The sequence below is a fragment of the Megalobrama amblycephala genome, linkage group LG8, assembly GCF_018812025.1.
Source record: "Megalobrama amblycephala isolate DHTTF-2021 linkage group LG8, ASM1881202v1, whole genome shotgun sequence".
In the NCBI taxonomy this organism is placed as follows: domain Eukaryota; kingdom Metazoa; phylum Chordata; class Actinopteri; order Cypriniformes; family Xenocyprididae; genus Megalobrama; species Megalobrama amblycephala.
This window is the reverse complement of record NC_063051.1, coordinates 27,532,179-27,551,128: the sequence shown is the minus strand read 5'-3', so window position 1 is coordinate 27,551,128 and position 18,950 is coordinate 27,532,179. Positions and strand designations below refer to the sequence as shown.

General features: G+C 36.9%; 1 protein-coding gene across 2 annotated transcripts in view; it reads right to left on the bottom strand.

The window, feature by feature from the left end:
* The window catches only part of rapgef4b (Rap guanine nucleotide exchange factor 4b), a 51,809-nt gene extending 33,869 nt beyond the window's left edge, over positions 1-17,940 (bottom strand). The window contains exons 1-4 of one of the 2 annotated variants that reach the window (XM_048200297.1): positions 17,285-17,940; positions 8,050-8,192; positions 7,084-7,172; positions 5,216-5,362 (exon numbers count right to left, since the gene is read on the bottom strand). In XM_048200297.1, coding sequence (XP_048056254.1) covers positions 5,216-5,362; positions 7,084-7,172; positions 8,050-8,192; positions 17,285-17,352 — 447 coding nt within the window. In that variant the 5' untranslated portion in view covers positions 17,353-17,940. Of the gene's footprint in view, positions 1-5,215; positions 5,363-7,083; positions 7,173-8,049; positions 8,193-10,738; positions 10,877-17,284 lie in introns of those variants that run through there. The other variant, XM_048200298.1, reaches the window with a different exon arrangement.
* Between the last annotated feature and the right edge of the window lie 1,010 nt (positions 17,941-18,950).

Sequence of the window (18,950 nt, the reverse complement as noted above, 5' to 3'; positions counted from 1 at the left end):
GCTCATGTGATTTAAAAGTCTTTTGGTTTTCATTTTATTCAAATTTAATATATATATAATATATAATATATATTATATATAATAATATATATATTAATATATAATAAATATATGATAAAAAATAATTGTTCAGTATATTTGCTTTGCATAAACTTAACTTCTATAACTTTATACTTTAATTTTGTGAAGCTGCAATAATCTGCTGAGTGTCTTCTATAAAAAGACACCAACCTTCGGTCTGTATTCCAAAACATTCGTGAATTACAATCATTTAAGTCCAGATCTATGCTCAAAAATTTTATGGTTAACAGGTTACTTGTTAGTAATAGTTAGCAATAACACTGTGAGTCACGGTGATCTTAATAGTTTAATACTTAGCCTGCCCAACGAATAAATGTTGTTTATTTGGCATATATATATATATATATATATATATATATATATATATATATATATATTTTTTTTTTTTTTTTTTTTTTTTTTTTTTTTTTTTAAGATTTCAATGAGGTGTAAAGTCTGCAGACTACTGTGTTAGCCATGAATATATGAGTTTGTAAAAACATTTTCATAGTTCATAGTACATATTGTGATCGAGGCTTTGAAAGGGTTTGAAATGGTGCACCTCACACACATATACACAAATATATGAACTCTGTCACCCTTTCCCTCATTCACACACACACACACACACTACTCGTACACAAACAAAAACACTCTCATGAGCACTCGTCTGAATGAGAGGAGCTTTACAAAGAGAGAGATGAGGAAAATAGTAGAGAGACAGAGAGATCTTTGCCCACATTGTTCCATTGATGCAGCAGAGACTGATACATAATTCATGTTGTATGTTTGATTATTCAGCTGCATGTGTGAGATATGAAACAAAAATATGGCACATATGGTCACTATCAAGCTGTGAGATACGGGTGATACTATTTACACACAGCATTAATGACAGAAGCCTTACAGCCTCTGTGTGTCACACACACTGAGTCACAGTCACTTCATGTTTTATGCTGAAATGATCAGAAATGATCAGCACATTAAAGTTATTACAATACAGAACACAGATTCTTCATAAGCAGGTGTCCACAGAAGACACTATGTCAAATGTTGGCTGTGCACATGCTAAAGGGATAGTTCACCCAAAAATGAAAATTCTGTCATCATTTACTCAACCTCAAGTTGTTCCAAACCTGTATGAATTTCTTTTTTCTGCTGAACACAAAAGAAGATATTTTGAACTTGAAGAATGTAGGTAACCAAACAGTTGATGGGACTTCCATAGTATTTTTTTCCATACTATGGACGTCAGTGCGGCCCATCAACTGTTTGGTTACCTACATTCTTCAAAATATCTTCTTTTCTGTTCAGCGCATAAAAAAAGAAAAGAAACCTCTCCCAAATCTTCCTTTCAATAGCTCTGAAATCTTGTTTGTGTTCAAATATGATGTCATAAATAAGTTTGACATTGCAGGATGTGCCTTATTTGAATGTACATTAACATAAATTAAAAAGATTTTCTGTGAAATACCAATGTAAACCGTCTTCAGAAGCGTATTTGTCATGTGGACTAAATTATGGTGATTTTTATGTCTATTTTTTAAAGCTTAATAGACCCTGTCCCCATTCAATTGCTGAACAACACATTTAAAAAAAATTAAGTGTTTGGAATGATATGTTTAGTAAGTGACAACAGATTCATTCAATTTTATTAACTACCATTTTAAAACTATATTTTGAAGATCCATAAAGACCAATAAATATTTATATCCAGTAAAAGACTCCTCTGTGGCATGATTAAATGCTGCAATATATGAGCTCTTATTAATAGGCTATAAAGAAAATCATTATGAGATGGGGGTTGAATCTTTGTTTTGTTTTTTTTTGTTTTTGTATTTTATATAATTACAATCCATTTTTCTCATGACAGAAAGATTCGAGCATGAAGACACACAAAAAATGACCATATCAAAGTGTCTGTGTAATGCGTATCATACGGTCCCTCAAAGCTTTTGGAACTAACAACTATGCCAAATCCATTTAAGGCAATAAATAAGGATATCTTGCCTTTTTCACAACATCCCAATGCATTTACCCCCAATTCACTGCTCAGTTAACGTGACAAACTTCAAAGACCAACACATGACTCCTGAACCGATTATTGCTGAGACCACTGCTTTACATTTACAATATACACACACACACACACATTCACACACTCTATGAAAGCCTGTTAAAGCCTAGGATTTGGCATATGACTGTGCTGAACAGCCCAGAGGATCTGACTGAGCTGTTAGCAGATCAGACAGTGCCACCCAGTGTTACTGTTGCTCAGTGATTAGCACTGAAAAAGTGCCTTATTGAAGACACAGTGGCATTGATCAGAATGGAACAGAGGCATACTGCTTACAGGGATTTATGTACTGTATGCGGCCCATTATTATTATTATTATTATTTTTTTTTTAATAGTATTAAGAATAGTATGAAATGATAACCAATAGCATGTAACATTTTTGTCACATGACCTTATATGTTGCATGTTTAATTCAGCATTGTTGGTCCATTTTTTAAAGGTGCCCTAGAATTAAAAATTGAATTTATCTTGGTATAGTTAAATAACAAGAGGTGGAAATGACATACAGTGAGTCTCAAACATCATTGTTTCCTCCTTCTTATATAAATCTCATTTGTTTAAAAGACCTCTGAAGAACAGGCGAATCTCAACATAACACCGACTGTTACGTAACAGTCGGGGTGTAGGCACCCAATATTTGCATATGCCAGCCCATGTTCAAGGCATTATACAAGGGCAGCCAGTATTAACGTCTATCTGTGCACAGCTGAATCATCAGACTAGATAAGCAAGCAAGGACAACAGTGAAAAATGGCAGATGGAGCAATAATAACTGACATGATCCATGATATCATGATATTTTTAGTGATATTTGTAAACTGTCTTTCTAAATGTTTCGTTAGCATGTTGCTAATGTACTGTTAAATGAGGTTGCTCATTCATAGCTCAGGAGAATTAATGGACTTCTCATTTTTGTTTTATAACCAAAAAGTGGGACTGACAGTTAAGTAAGTTACCATTTAACAGTACATTATTAAAGTTACCATTGTTTCTTACTGTATTCACGGAGACAAAAGCCGTTGTTATTTTCATTATTAAACACTTGCAGTCTGTATAATTCATAAACATAACTTCATTCTTTATAAATCTCTCCAACAGTGTGTAATGTTAGCTTTAGCCATGGATCACAGCCTCAGAATCAAATGTAAACATCCAAATAAATACAATACTCACATAATCCGACGCATGCATGCAGTATGCATGACGAACACTTTGTAAAGATCCATTTTGAGTTATATTAGCTGTGTAAACTTTGTTTATGCACTGTTTAAGGCAAGCGCGAGCTCCGGGGGCGGAGAGCGCGCGATTTAAAGGGGCCGCAACCTGAATCGGCGCATTTCTAATTATGCCCCAAAATAGGCAGTTAAAAAAATTAATTTAAAAAAATCTATGGGGTATTTTGAGCTGAAACTTCACAGACACATTCAGGGGACACCTTAGACTTATATTGCATCTTGTAAAAAAACATTCGATGACACCTTAAAAATATTAGGCAGCCTAAAAAAATCACAGTCAACAAATAGATTTAAAACTCAAAGTTTTGGCCTAATGGTTAGAGAGTTGGACTTGTAACCCAAAGGTTGTGGGTTCGTGACAATAAATTGATGCTTTTTGATTCGTGGATCAATTCTGAGATTTTCTGAATGCATCGCAATTCTCTCTCAAATCGATTCTGAGCTTAGTTTTTAATAGCGGACGGCACTCTAGGCTAGTTTTTAAATGGACGGTCAAATGCTCATGAAGAAGAGCGCTTGTGTGTTCGGCTGAGTCTGAGAATGTACTTGCACCTCAGAGTGCTTTCATGACATGACATTAATGTAAACAGCCCACTGAATGAATGAACAGCGCTCTCATCCACTCTCATTACCCACAACTGAGGTGCACTTGAGCAATCAACTAACCACCAATCACTCTCTGGGTGCCGTAGCAAAAATATCAACCCACTGCACCGGGTGTGTGTGTTCAATACTCACTGCTGTGTGTGTGCACATGGATGAGTGAAATGCAGAGCACAAATTCTGAGTATGGGACACCATACTTGGCTACACATCACGTCCCTTTTTTTTCAAAGAAACTAGGACTGCCCCCTAATAGTCGACTATTCGTTAGTCGACTAGGAGCTAAATTACTTTTGCTAATGTGCTGCAGCAAGCTTTATGTGTGCGCTTGAGCGCTGATTATGCTATGTATAGGCAATTAAAGCAGAACTCAGTAAGATTTGCGAAGCTCCCCCTACAGGTTCCTTCAGTGAATCACACTGTCGTAAATACTCAAGCGCAACTCAGGACTACAACGACTACAACGCTCACCAGTGCAGTAGTTTTGCAAATACAGTACAAGAAATAGGAGGTGGGTAATTTGCAAATACGATACACTCGATGGAGGTGGGTAATTTTCGAAATTGTCTTATAAAGTCATAATATATACATTGTTTTTGAATTACCGTAAAGCATTTTGTCACTCTCGCGTGAACGTGAACATGAGGCGAGATTGTGTCGGGTCGATGCACCTCAACTTGCAAGTGCTGTATTCTGGCGTAGACGTGCCAGAGGTTCGGGAATCCCGCAATGGCGCTATATGTCGGCGCGCTGCCCACGAGGCTATCGGCTCTGACGTGGCATGTCATTTCTGACATGCGCTGTAGGCAGTAGTTCAATCACAAGATACTGGGCCATCTGACCAATCAGAGCAGAGTAGGCTCTCTGAAAGGAGGGGTTTAGAGTGGCTGGATCCTTGATTGAACCATTTCAGACACTGAGAGAATGATGCTGAAATGTATATTATAAGAAAATAGTGGTTTTTTGACCTTGGATGCATGTAAATCTGTAAGAGACCTCCAAAACAAAATTAGGAACATTAAAAATAGCATAATAGGGGCACTTTAACTTCTGCCACATCAATTACACACAACCTCTCAATGCCCTGCCCTACAAAGACTCGCTGTAAGCAAAACACACGTGGGTCACGGTCAAATTCTTTTTTGCTTTTTACAGAGCCATTTCTGTTCTTCCTGTCAGCCAGTATAGGGGTATTTTTTTCTAATGAAAACATTCAGCAACACTTGCACACAAACAAACCTCCCACAGGGTTTTAAACTCCCTCTGTTCAATTCGCAGAAGTTCACTGTTCTCTCGGCTGACAATCGTGGCATGTCGAGGAGTGTTATCCAGAATTGACTCCCCAAAGGCAGTTCCCACTCCCAAAGTACAGATAGTTACAGCATCCTGCAGAAAAAGGAGAAATATTAAGAAGAGTAGAAGACAAAAAGAGGGAGAGAGACCATGATAACATTTTTGCAAGCTTATCATAAAGATCTTAGAAGGAGTAGGAGTAGTCCAAAATGAAAACTGTGCCATTATTTATTCACCCTCGTGTTGTTCCAAATCTGTACGGCTTCAGAGAATAGAAATTAAATAATGACTTAAATGCAAAGCTCCATATGGCTTTGAGGGACCACTCATTCCTTATTCAATGTAATTGCATTGAAAATAATTTTAATTTTTTGGTGAACTCTTACTTTAAATGACTCTTCTAATTCATGTAATTTATGTAAATTTATGCACACTGTAAGGGAATGTGCTCAATGAGGTTTAAAAAGATTGCTGCACATAACAAATGATCTGAGATCAGAAAACACACATTCATATTACATAAACGCATACATTTCTTTTTTGCACCATATTACAGTTTACATTCATTTGATCAGAGAGCGTGATAATAGCATATTGCCTAACGGATCACTCCATGAAACTGGAGCGACACACATTGTTAATATTGCATCAATGAAACGTGTTTTCACATGCACATACGCACCACACACACGTTCAGCTCTGTGCAGGACTTTCATAGCTGCAGGGCAGCATCACAAGTTTAAAAAGGGAAGCCTAACATGATGCCTTGTGTCAGTTCTATGCACAATTGTGCATGTAATCAGGCAAAAACGCAGAATACTTTACATATGAATGCTGCGATGCATACAGGCTCAAAGGGGAAAATAGTATTCAGAGGTTGCTCATTCATAGCTCAGGAGAATTAATGGACTTCTCATTTTTGTTTTATACCCAAAAAGTGGGACTGACAGTTAAGTAACTTTGCCAAAATTCCTGAGGAGTAATAAAAATAGAAACAAATCCAATGATTGTTGACTATCAGAAGCTGTAGAAATTAATACTTTTATACTTTTATGAGGAGGACACATTAAAGGTTCTATACAGTATGTTAGAATTTTCATGTATTAATCACTTTTTTATTGCCAAATGTGTGAACAGCTTGTAACACACCTAAAAAAGGGAACTTCCTTGACTTCCTTGGCTGTCTATGAAAGCCTGACTGATTTTTATGTTCTTCTGCGAGACATAAGTGCGAGAAATTACGGACTGCAGCTTTAATATGAGTCTATAAGCATGACCGATTACTCCAAAAACTGTCTAATATTGCTTTATTTGAACCAGCCCAACACAGAAACATTTTTGGCGTTAGGGGCGGTATCTGTTTGACCAATCAATGGCAAACAAGGAGAGTGTTCAGGAAACCTTTTTAAAACAGTGGTTTTTCTGCATTTCTATTTGGTGGAAATGACTGAGAAAAAAAGATACATATCTCTATACATATAAGCTCTTTGAAAATCTTTGAAAATTCCTCTTCATTTGTGTGGAAGTGATGGATGCTTTAGGGCCAGTGAACACATCTGACAGCGTGACTCATTGTATTCCCAGAGGATTCACAGAAAGATGCTTCCATCCCCAACAGCCCTGCCTCAACATCCTCATGCATCAGACTATTAACAAGGCCAGTCTTGGACCGCCCGCCCACTCACAGCAGCCCTTAGTAGCAGTTTCTGTATGCTGATGGATGCAAATGATGTCTGCCAGGACAAACTACTATTATCCCAGCTGACTCCTAGCAGATTGAAGCTTCAAATGATTCTGATTGTGGTCTCTCTTACCTGATGGTTGGCTGTCTCAGACACTTTCACATCCAGAGATCCAGACAGAACAGCGTACCAGCTGGTGCCGATGTCACCCTGCCTATACACTGCAGGCAAACAAAGTGAGTCTATGAATACTGATCTGCAAATTACAGAGGAATTCTTAATTTCGATGACAGGACAGTTACTTCTTTTCATTAATGTAACATGTGGTTCTTATTGTCTCATTAGGTGGCAAATTCTACCTTTAGCACAGATTGAGGAGTAGACGTTTAACAATAAAATCTTTGGTACACATTTCGATAGTTTGCTTTAGACATTCTACTAACTATGAGTATCTACATGTCAGCTTGCAGTCATTAGTAGACTGTCTGCATAATATCTGCTAACACTTTATTTTGATGCTCCCCAATAGACATTCTACTGACTATAAGTAACTTTGCAACTAAGTCAACTTATTGTACTAGCCCTAACCCTAACCTAACAGGTCTACTAAAACTCTAATGAGAGTTAGCTGACATGTAGTTGCAAAGTTACTTATAGTTAGTAGAATGTCTAAAGTGGACTATTGAAATTAAGTGTAACCAAAGTTTTTGAGATGTCGCTTATGCTCACCAAGGATGCATTTATTTGTCAAATATACAGTAAAAACAGTAATATTGTGAAATATCTTTACCATTTAAAATAAGTGTTTTCTATTTTAAATATTTTAAAATGCCATTTAATCCTGAGATAGAAAGCTAAATTTTCCAGCATCATTAAAAAATCTTACTGACCCCAAATTTTTAACCGTTATCAAAAAACCTATTTTAATCTCCAAAGAATCATACAGCTGAGAAACCATATACAAAAAGAATCTTTACTTTTTATGTGTCGATTCATTTCTATCCTTTAGCTTTCTGAAAACACATTTCCTGACTGGTCTCAATGGAATAAAATCTGGAAGCATCATGATGAAAAAACAATTCTAAATGTGGTTCTTACAGGTGATGCCTTTCTCCAGGTACTCATAGAAGCCACACATGCAGATCTGCTGCAGCAAGTTGGGGTGAAACTTCTCAAAGGCTTTCACACCCTTCAGCCGAGCCAGAATTATATCCACATCTTCTCCCGAGCGTTCTGCTGGCCTAAAAAACACACAGACATTATGGTCTGGGACACTCTCTTACCAAACTGACCTACAAGAAAACCCTGACATTGCAGTGATGCATGTGACAATTACGTGAATAGGTTGCTGAGGAAATAAACAAAGTTGTGTCTATTAGAATGCAACAATAAGCACATTGTGCTCTCTGTATGGATAAGGAATGTGTATAAATGTTTTTGTCATCAGTCCTGTCAAAATCAAGCCATGAATCATACAGACCTTAACAGTGTTGGGTTATGTAACATGAGTTATGTAATCAGATTACTTTTTCCAAGTAACTAGTAAAGTAACGCATTACTTTTAAATTGACAAATTTAAAACAAAATGTCTGAGTTATTTATTCAGTCAGGTAGCATAATTTTTCTCTAATGGTGTATGCAAGATTGAGACACTGTAGACGTAGGCACATAAAGATCATCTTTCCATTTTGCATAAATATATCTACACTCTCATTTCTCAGCTCATTAAGTGACATGTATATGTGTGAGTGTGTGTGCGCATGCACTTGTGTGAATAAACTGCCTCTCTTAATGATGTCAGTATGCTGTAATTCGGACTCCTTTTATACAGGATAGCCTTGTTGCTATGGAGATTACATCATAGAGAAATTAAGACTTCAAAGACATTTTTTAAACCAGAGGGCAGTGGGACAAACTTCATATGGAGATTAATCAAGCTTCTGAAGTTCCACAAAAGACTCCAAAAGAAAAACTATAGACCTTGTCTGCTCTGTTAGTACTGGCCTTGCAACTACAACAAACCAAAGTGGGTCAGTCAATGTTCACACAATGACTATCATTGTTCACACAATCTATCTGATCTTTTACCTACTGGTTTCCTTTACGTATGAATTTTGGTACTGAGGATGCCAGTAGAGAGCTGCAGGTATGACGTATTTCTGTAGGCCAAAATCCTGAAACAAGTTAGCATTTTAGCACTTCCGTTTCCATCTTCCCAAAGTCAGTGGATTTTTTTTAACAAAAAAGTCACAATGAAAAAAAGTCACAATTGGTTACAGTCACAATGAAATCAAAATGGACAATTCTTGGGGCTTGTGTATGAAATATTGATTGATTGATTGATTGATTGATTGACTCACATTAGATTTAACAATAGCAAACCACAACCATCCAACCATCCAATGATCCAATCAATTCCCAATGGACAAAATCAAGTCCCACTTTACATTTTTCTTGTTCGATAAGCCATTTCACTCAGATATACATCACAACAGGGAAGAAAATACTGTGACTTTAAATGCCTGAAATAAGGTCTCTGTGGTGAACACAAACTCAAGATATTTTCATGTTTTATTCTATGACATACACCAGTAAAACCCCATTGTGATATATGTGAAGATTTTGTCTTGAAAAAGGCATGCACTAACAAAAGGCTAAATGGGACTAGAGGCTGTTGGGGAACATTAAATGTCATCATGGTGAACAGGTAAACTCATCTACTCTCTAGTCCGCTTTCACAGCCTTGTTGTGTTTAAATTCCTGAGAGAGTTGACAGAAACTTAGTGATGGTAACGTTGAAGTCATGCGACCGTGGTGTAGTTTGTCTATAGCCTACGTTTAGCTTTTACGTCTAGTGATTAGGCTTCAAAATTCATAAAAGTTGTGTTAATTTGTGAAGATTATCATGATCATCATAAAGAATCATAAACTTTTATTTGTCACAGAGCCAATAGCCAAAAGCCAATAGCAAATCCTATAGGTTTTTTGTTGAGGGAACCAGGGTAATGCTAACTTCTGGGCTGGCTTACAGAAATACATCACTGCAGTATATTTCAAACTGAATAGAGTTCATTAGTGCCCGCTAGGGATGTCCTGATCACGTTTTTTTGCCCTCGAGTCCGAGTCATTTGATTTTGAGTATCTGCCGATACCGAGTCCCGATCCGATACTTCTATAATAGCCTACATAAAAAAGAATAAAGAAGAGCAAAAAAACAGATCCAGGAACAGTGCTTTTCAGGTTTTTCAGGTATCTAACAGTAATCAAATAGTAATCAAATATAAAATATCACTGCATATTATCTTTACTGTATAAAATAAATAAAGATGAATCATTATTGAAGTTACAAAAACTATTCAGTCAAGAGCAGTGAGTGATGTCTTTGTTATTTGTTGTTTGATTTAACATTAAATACAGGCAGCAGGAATAGTTGTTTTCCCTTTAAGACATGCACGATCCAGTATATATTCTTACACATGCGCTGTCTTTCTTGAATAATATACGTTCACTTAAGACATAACCGACTATGTTTGCTAGGATACTCGCTAGGACGGGCATGTTGACATAATTTTTGTATGAATTTGTCCGCTGAAGCACAAGACTTGAAAGAGAACTCAGTATTTGCGCGCTGACTGAAATAAGCGTGTGCGCGCTTCGGATGAGCGCACACAAATCTTCTCACAGCGCGCGAGCTCTCTTTCGCGTCTTGTTCTTGAAGGTTTAAATCAGCAAGGCTTAAATGAGTTAGTTTAAACACAGACAGCAACGTGTGCTGTTCAGGTCTCACCTGCGCTCGCGTGCTATCAACACCTGGGTGATGACAGCGTAAATGACTGGACATTAGAGCATACGGCACTCGCAGTTAACAGTTTACAAAGAGTGACTGTTTTGTCCACGCTTTCTGATTATCGTTGTTGTAACGTTTTGTGCATCCATCGACTGAAACATATATTTTAACTCTGTCGGTTTTCCACGTTGCTATTTTAAACAAACCATATTAACCAATAGATGCGTCGTCATTCGAGATGGACCGCGGTGCAAGTGCGTACCGAACCGTAAGTGGAGAACCGTACGGTTCGATTTTTTACCGAGAACCGTTGCACCCCTAATACATATATATCCGAGTCCTGATCGGGAGGTAACGTCCGATTCCGATCGAGTCTGAAACCACGTGATCGGGCCCGATTTCCGATCACGTGATCGGATCTGGACATCCCTAGTGCCCGCCCCCTTTTTTTAGTGACGCTGGTTTCCGGAAGTATTTTTTTCATTAATTTTTCCCATAGGGATTTTAAAATAGTCTTCATTAAAGAGTTATAAGCCAATCAGCTATGAGATGAATCACATCACAAAAACTTTGATTTGAAGCAAAAAAGTTTTTGGAAATCGGACAAAAAGACAAAAGGTACAAGACTGTGTACTTAACAGTTTTAGTGAGGGAAAGAACTACAATCCCATGAAGGACTGACGAACAGCATAATCAAATTAAAAATGGAGAAATATAAAACTACTCATTTACGAATGTTGATTATATGTTTAAAAACGTCTCGGGTTACTGGTGTAACCCTTGTTCCCTGAGTAAGGGAACAGGCGCTACGTCGAATGACGTGATGGGAACCCATCACGTCATTCGACGTAGCGCCGATAGTTCCCATGAAAGGGAACAATATATTAACAATATAAGTTTATTGTAAAATATGCATATAAATAAATATATATATATATATATATATATATATATACAGTACAGTCCAAAAGTTTGGAACCACTAAGATTTGTAATGTTTTTAAAAGAAGTTTCGTCTGCTCACCAAGGCTACATTTATTTAATTAAAAATACAGTAAAAAACAGTAATATTGTGAAATATTATTACAATTTAAAATAACTGTGTACTATTTTAATATATTTGACAAAGTAATTTATTCCTGTGATGCAAAGCTGAATTTTCAGCATCGTTACTACAGTCTTCAGTGTCACATGATCTGTCAGAAATCATTCTAATATGCTGATTTGCTGCTCAATAAACATTTATGATTATTTTCAATGTTGAAAACAGTTGTGTACTTTTTTTTTCAGGATTCCTTGATGAATAGAAAGTTCAAAAGAACAGCATTTATCTGAAATACAAAGCTTCTGTAGTATTATACACTACCGTTCAAAAGTTTGGGGTCAGTAAGAAGTTTTATTTTTATTTTTTTGAAAAGAAATTAAAGAAATGAATACTTTTATTCAGCAAGGATGCATTAAATCAATCAAAAGTGGCAGTAAAGACATTTATAATGTTACAAAAGATTAGATTTAAGATAAACACTGTTCTTTTGAACTTTCTATTCATCAAATAATCCCGAAAAAAAATATTGTACACAAATATTTTGTACAATTGTACACATTAAATGTTTCTTGAGCAGCAGATCAGCATATTAGAATGATTTCTGATCATGTGACACTGAAGACTGGAGTAATGATGCTGAAAATTCAGCTTTGCATCACAGGAATAAATTACTTTGTGAAATATATTCAAATAGAAAACAGTTATTTTAAATTGTAATAATATTTCACAATATTACTGTTTTTACTGTATTTTTAATTAAATAAATGTAGCCTTGGTGAGCAGACGAAACTTCTTTTAAAAACATTAAAAATCTTAGTGGTTCCAAACTTTTGGACTGTACTGTATATATATATATATATATATATATATATATATATATATATATATATATATATATATATATATTTGCATATAACATTTCAGTATTTTGAGAGCAAAGGGAGATCGGCTCAATGGACTATATGCACGGGTTACTTCCTGGTTGTCGTTAAGCCAGCTCGGGCACTTCCGGTGAACTGTTAGCTGTTCATTCTGAAGTCCTTGTACATCGACACAAAACCATCTATGGTTGACTTTTTATTGTTGTATTTATATTTTAATGCAGTTATTACATTTACCTAATTTGCCAATAAACCAGTTTTATTGATTGCAATAAATACGAAGCTATTGGGACTGTTTAAAAATGCCATGTCTGTAATTAGACACAAACACACACATTTTTTCCCCAGCACTTCAAATGTTATTTTTAATGCGATGACCACATGTAAAATATAACATAATTTGTTCATCCTTCTGAGATTGTCCCGCATTGTAAAACCGAACGTTTAAAAATGTAGGAAATTTAACATTTGATAAAAAACACTTATTTAAAAATAAAAAAGACAGTAATTAGCACTTTAACCAGCAGGTGGCGGCAAAGTAGCATTTATTTGCGTACATATCAGCCATTTCCTCTAAACGTTTTTCACTTCGTTTTTGACTAAATATTAAACATTATAAAATAACTAGGTTTGAAAAAACATTTTGTCAATGTGAAGTATGAAATACTCACAAAATCTTATGAAAAACAATAACTTTTATTGTGAATTAATTACACAGAAAGCGAGCACCGCGCTCTCCCTTTGTAATCACAGCAGATGTCAGTCAGAGCAGCGCAAGATCAATGATTTCAGCACACTTGTGAAAACACACATTTTATTCAATTAATCTAACTAAAGTGCACAATAAATATTTAATTTTTGAAGCTTTTTTTTTCACATAAAAGTGTGAAAACTAATGGTCGAATTGAATTTAGCCGAGGAGGAACATTGAGGTACGTCTTTATTTATTTATTTTCTAAGCTGTCTTACGTTTGAATAACTAAATTAATGCTATGCCTGACTATTTAAGTGACTATATTCTGATTATAAACTAAGTATTACACTACTGATGCTCAACACACCAGCAAATGACATCTCACCGGAAGTTATCGAGCTGGCTTATATTAATGCGGAAGTTCTAAAGAACGCTCCGTGCATATAGTCCATTACATCATTCGCAGTGCTTCATGGTAGTGGGCGGAGCTTAAATGTCAGTACAGCATCATGGGTAATGTAGTTTTTCACCAGGAATTCCACTGTTAAACATGATTATTTGAAAATAAGATGAAATAATGCAGGTTGACGGCTTCAGCAGAAGCAAATACCATGATGGATTAACCAACTTTGGAGCTCACAGTAGGTCTGTCTTTAAAGGTTTATAAGTTATCATTAAAAATTAAGTGAAGTTCACAACATAATTTCAGGAGGAGTGAATCTAATCTTTCAATTAGTGAAATTCAAACATAATTTCAAGAGGAGGGAACCCTAATCTTTCAATTAACGACCAGAGCATATAAGCAGCTACTCACCCTGCTCTGGCATCAGTTGTTTCGATATCCCTCCACCTCCCCAACTCCACCACATAATTTAGGCATCTCATCTATCGTACTCCTCTTCCAGGCACTAGTAGTCCCTGGGGTGTATATCCAAGCTTGAGTTCCTCAAGCCCCTCCACAGCAGACAGCAAGCCAAATACGCTTAACCTTATTAGCTTAAAGATTTTATGAGGAAACGAACTCGTGAATTTCCTAATGGAGAAAATGAATTGAGTTTTTACTTCCGGAACCCAACTGTTGCACTCTATTGTTGGGTTGGCCTACAAAAATACATCATCACTGCAACACTCTATACATTTCAGATTGAATAACTGCTGTCAGAATGACCTTAAAACAGTTCCAGATTGAAAATTCCAGATTGAAAAATCCAGATTTAACAGAAATGCAGCTCCCAGGCATCTTTTCTCTGACTATGATCTCTACTGTTCAGCAGGGCAGAGACACTAACAATTCCAGGGCTTGATCTCTCTGAAACCACAGAAAGAGTGGAAAAACACTTCATATTATGACTGCAATGGCGACCTTTTTCTGCTATTACTTGCACACTCTATGTAAATCTATGAGCCTCTATGCATTTAGTGCACCACTGAGAACCAGATGTGTGTCATGTACATTAACTAGTTCTACTGTACATGTATTTCTTTGCCTGTAGGTTATGCTGAGCTTCACCAGGCCAGTCTCATGTGATCTGGACCAGTTCGCCTGTGCTCTTGTGGATGTGAGAGGATGAGAGTGCTGCTGACTTTTATGTGCTGAGATTCACTGGAGTGGAAACACATTACCAGCATATATCTGCTGGGCACAGAACGGACACTGCATTACAGTGTCCGCCAGTGCAAAGCCATGCCTCCCTCTCTCTGTCTTGCTCACTCTTTTCATCCATGTTTCTTTCTTTTTCTCATATAGCTCCAGCCCATTGTGAAGTGTCCAAAGAGTCTTTTAAAAAAACACTTTCCCCTTTGTGTCTCTGTCTATGTATTTTTGTGCGCTTCAGAGATTTTGCAGGAGGTCTTAGAGGTCTGCAGTTTTAAAGGAATAATTCACCTATATATATATATATATATATATATATATATATATATATATATATATATATATACACACAGATCAGGCATAACATTATGACCACAGACAGGTGAAGAATAAATCTCTTCATCACGGCATCTGTTAGTGGGTGGAATATATTAGGCAGCAAGTGAACATTTTGTCCTCAAAGTTGATGTGTTAGAAGCAGGAAAAACATGCAAGCGTAAGGATTTGAGCGAGTTTGACAAGCGCCAGATTGTGATGGCTAGACGACTGGATCAGAGCATCTCCAAAACTGCAGCTCTTGTGGGGTGTTCCCGGTCTGCAGTGGTCAGTATCTATCAAAAGTGGTCCAAGGAAGGAACAGTGGTGAACCGGCGACAGGGTCATGGGCGGCCAAGGCATCTTGGATGACATGGGGGTGAGTAAATTATCAGCAAATTTTAATTCTGAAGTGAACTAATCCTTTAAATTGAAGCCTGAACAGGGCACACAACTGAGAACATGTGATCCAGCCAACATTGTCACATTTTAACAACTAAACCTGAAATCATTTATCTTTTTATTTCCTCCAAAAGGAGCAAGGAGACTCAGATACATTGATTCTGACATGTTCTAACAAAATATGTTCACAAAACAAGTTATTTATAATAATATTTCATTAATTACAAAAAACAACCTTACTATGTTAATATGAAGGAATTTTCTGTATTTTTCAACTTAGAATTAAATTAGAAATTAAATTAGAAATAAATTAGAATGTTGCCCTGTCAAATGACTGAAATAAACTGAGTTTGAGCTTAAAAAAAATAAATAAATAAAAAAAATAACAAAAGCGCATAAAAAAATGACTATAACCTCAACTAAAATTAAAATGAATGGGGAAAATATAAAAGTAAAAGCTAATTCAAAATATCAATAAATACTATAGCCTAATAATATATAAATAACCCTAAACTGGTTATGCCGATTCTTCGTTTCTCACAGTGTTTAGAATCAGTACAGTGGGGGATCATTATTCTGACAGGTGGCTTCATCCTTTTGCATAATATGAATATCAATGGAGGCGAAGATACAGCAACAGAGACAGTTTAACTCTGTCTTCCCAGCAATATTTAACCCTTTCATTGTCAAGCATATTCACTAAATAGAATACAGCACAAGAAAGGATTACCAAGCCAAAGGTCCTAATTTCAAATGACCGACTGTCAGTATAGACTATGGTGTCACTGATCTGTAGAAACTGCTAGGACAGCGGCACAATGCAGGGGAGTCTCATCCAACAGCGCAGCCTGTTTTTTTCTTTGTGTGTGTGTACATTTATTGATCTCCACAATGCATCCTGGTGTCGGATGTAAATGAGACCATGGATATCTTTAAGAACCATTACATTGATCAGTGTAAAAACGATGTGCTCGACTACGTTTAAAGAGTCCATTAAAAACATCAGCCTCTGAAAACCCATCACACCCAGTAAGGTGATCTCACTTTTCCCTCCCATCGCCATGGTAACCTGCAGGGATGTGTCTGGGCTAGGAGGGGCTGTGAGAAGGTAACAGATATTCTTACTGCTCAATAGGTTCATTTGTCTCGGAGAGACGAAAAGTTGACTATATACAAAAACTCTGTGAGCCTAATTATAAGTAGCCTAACTCATCTGGTTTAAATAGCCTGCAGCGCATAAAATTAAGAGTCTGATTCAGTGCTGCAGAAGAGAATGACTTAAAATATTGCTTTCAAAAATATTCCAAATGATGCACACGTGAAATTCAGATGACATGAGACCAGCAAATGAATTATAAAGAGAAGCATGTCATTCATTGTCCCTGATTGGAGAAAGAGAAGCAGCTTCTATCATTTTCTTTGTTTAGAGAAATAAATATCTCTTCAGAGAAAAAAGGGTAAATCTATTGGCTATATGAAGACAATTGCGATGCAGGTGATGCATCAGAGACGCAGGGCAGAGCATCGCGCAATTCTGCTGCTGTCACCTTGTTGCAGCCCCTCCGGACAGTAAAGGACGTAAAAATCGCTTTCGGACATGATCTGGTGTCGCTCACCTCTTGTCCAGGCAGATGATCCACTCTGAGGAGGCCACGGAGTGCGCAGAGGCGTGAACCGCTACCATCTTCGGCTCGACCGGTGTGAATCGTGCGTCTCGGATCGCAGATCTCGTCGACTCGGGCGCATCAGCATCAGGGCTCGCCCCCCCTCCCCGCCTCTGTCGTCAACTGGATCACCGTGGCGTGGATTCATCGTCACCACGTCCACGACTCCACGCACAACGATCGTTTACTACCGTGACTGCCCACTGACACGATAAACAAGTCACGTTCTGAACAGCGAGGCATTGTCGCTTGGAGATCTGGTTAAAATAACATTACGAGGCTGCCGTGGTTAGAAAACAAAGTCAGGCTGGTAATATTACGGAAGGGCTAGGCGAGAGCCGGTTACAATTCTGATTTGATGCATTAAGGTTTTGTAGGTGACAGCGGTTATGCTGATGCTGCACTGTCACCATAGTGACGGACAAGCAGTCAGAGCAGATCCTGCATCTAGACGGGAGAGGAAAAGGGGAGCGCTGTCAGGCGTCTTGTTCTCCTCCCCGGGGGTGACACTGTCAGGAAAGAGACGCAGGGAGTTGCACGCTACACCGTAAAAAGGAAAACAGTTGCAGTTGTTTGCTATTTCTACCTGATCTTATCTTTAATACCCCCCCAACCCTTTTTTTTTTTTTTTTTTGGAGTAACCTAATGTAGTCTGGTTGATTCATTCATATTGAATAAGAATATATATAATTAATATAATTATTTATAACACAAATGGGCTACTAATAACCTTTTTTGGTGTAACCTAATGCAGATTGATCATATTAAATATGAAGAATTTTCCTGCAATATTAAAGCTACAATATGTAGCCTAAGATTTTTGCAGTAAAATAATCCAAAAACCACTAAGCCAGTGTTATATATTTTGTTCAGTTGAGTATTTACAATATCCCAAATGTTTCCAACTATTTGCAAATCATGAGGAAATCTTGATTTTAAAGGGTTAGTTCACCCATAAATGAAAATAATATAATTTCATACTCACCCTCATGTCGTTTCACACCCGTAAGACCTTCGTTAATCTTCGGAACACAAATTAAGAAATTTTTGTTGAAATCCGATAGCTCAGTGAGGCCTGCATAGCCAGCAATGACATTTCCTCGCTCAAGATCCATTAATGTACTAAAAACATATTTAAATCAGTTCATGTGAGTACAGTGGTTCAATATTAATATTATAAAGCGACAAGAATATTTTTTGTATACCAAAAAACAAAACAAAATAACGACTTCTATAGTAATGGCCGATTTCAAAACAACAATCAGCGGTTTGGAGCGTCAAAGTCACGTGATTTCAGCAGTTTGGCGGTTTGACACGCGATCCGAACTGCTAATTCGACACAAAAGATTCATAACGCTCCGAAGCTTCCTGAAGCAGTGTTTTGAAATCGGCCATCACTATATAAGTCATTATTTTGTTTTTTTTTTGGCGCACCAAAAATATTCTCATCGCTTTATAATATTAATATTGAACCACTGTACTCACATGAACTGATTTAAATATGTTTTTAGTACATTAATGGATCTTGAGAGAGGAAGTGTCATTGCTGGCTATGGAGGCCTCACTGAGCCATCGGATTGTGTTTCGAAGACTAACGAAGGTCTTACGGGTGTGGAAC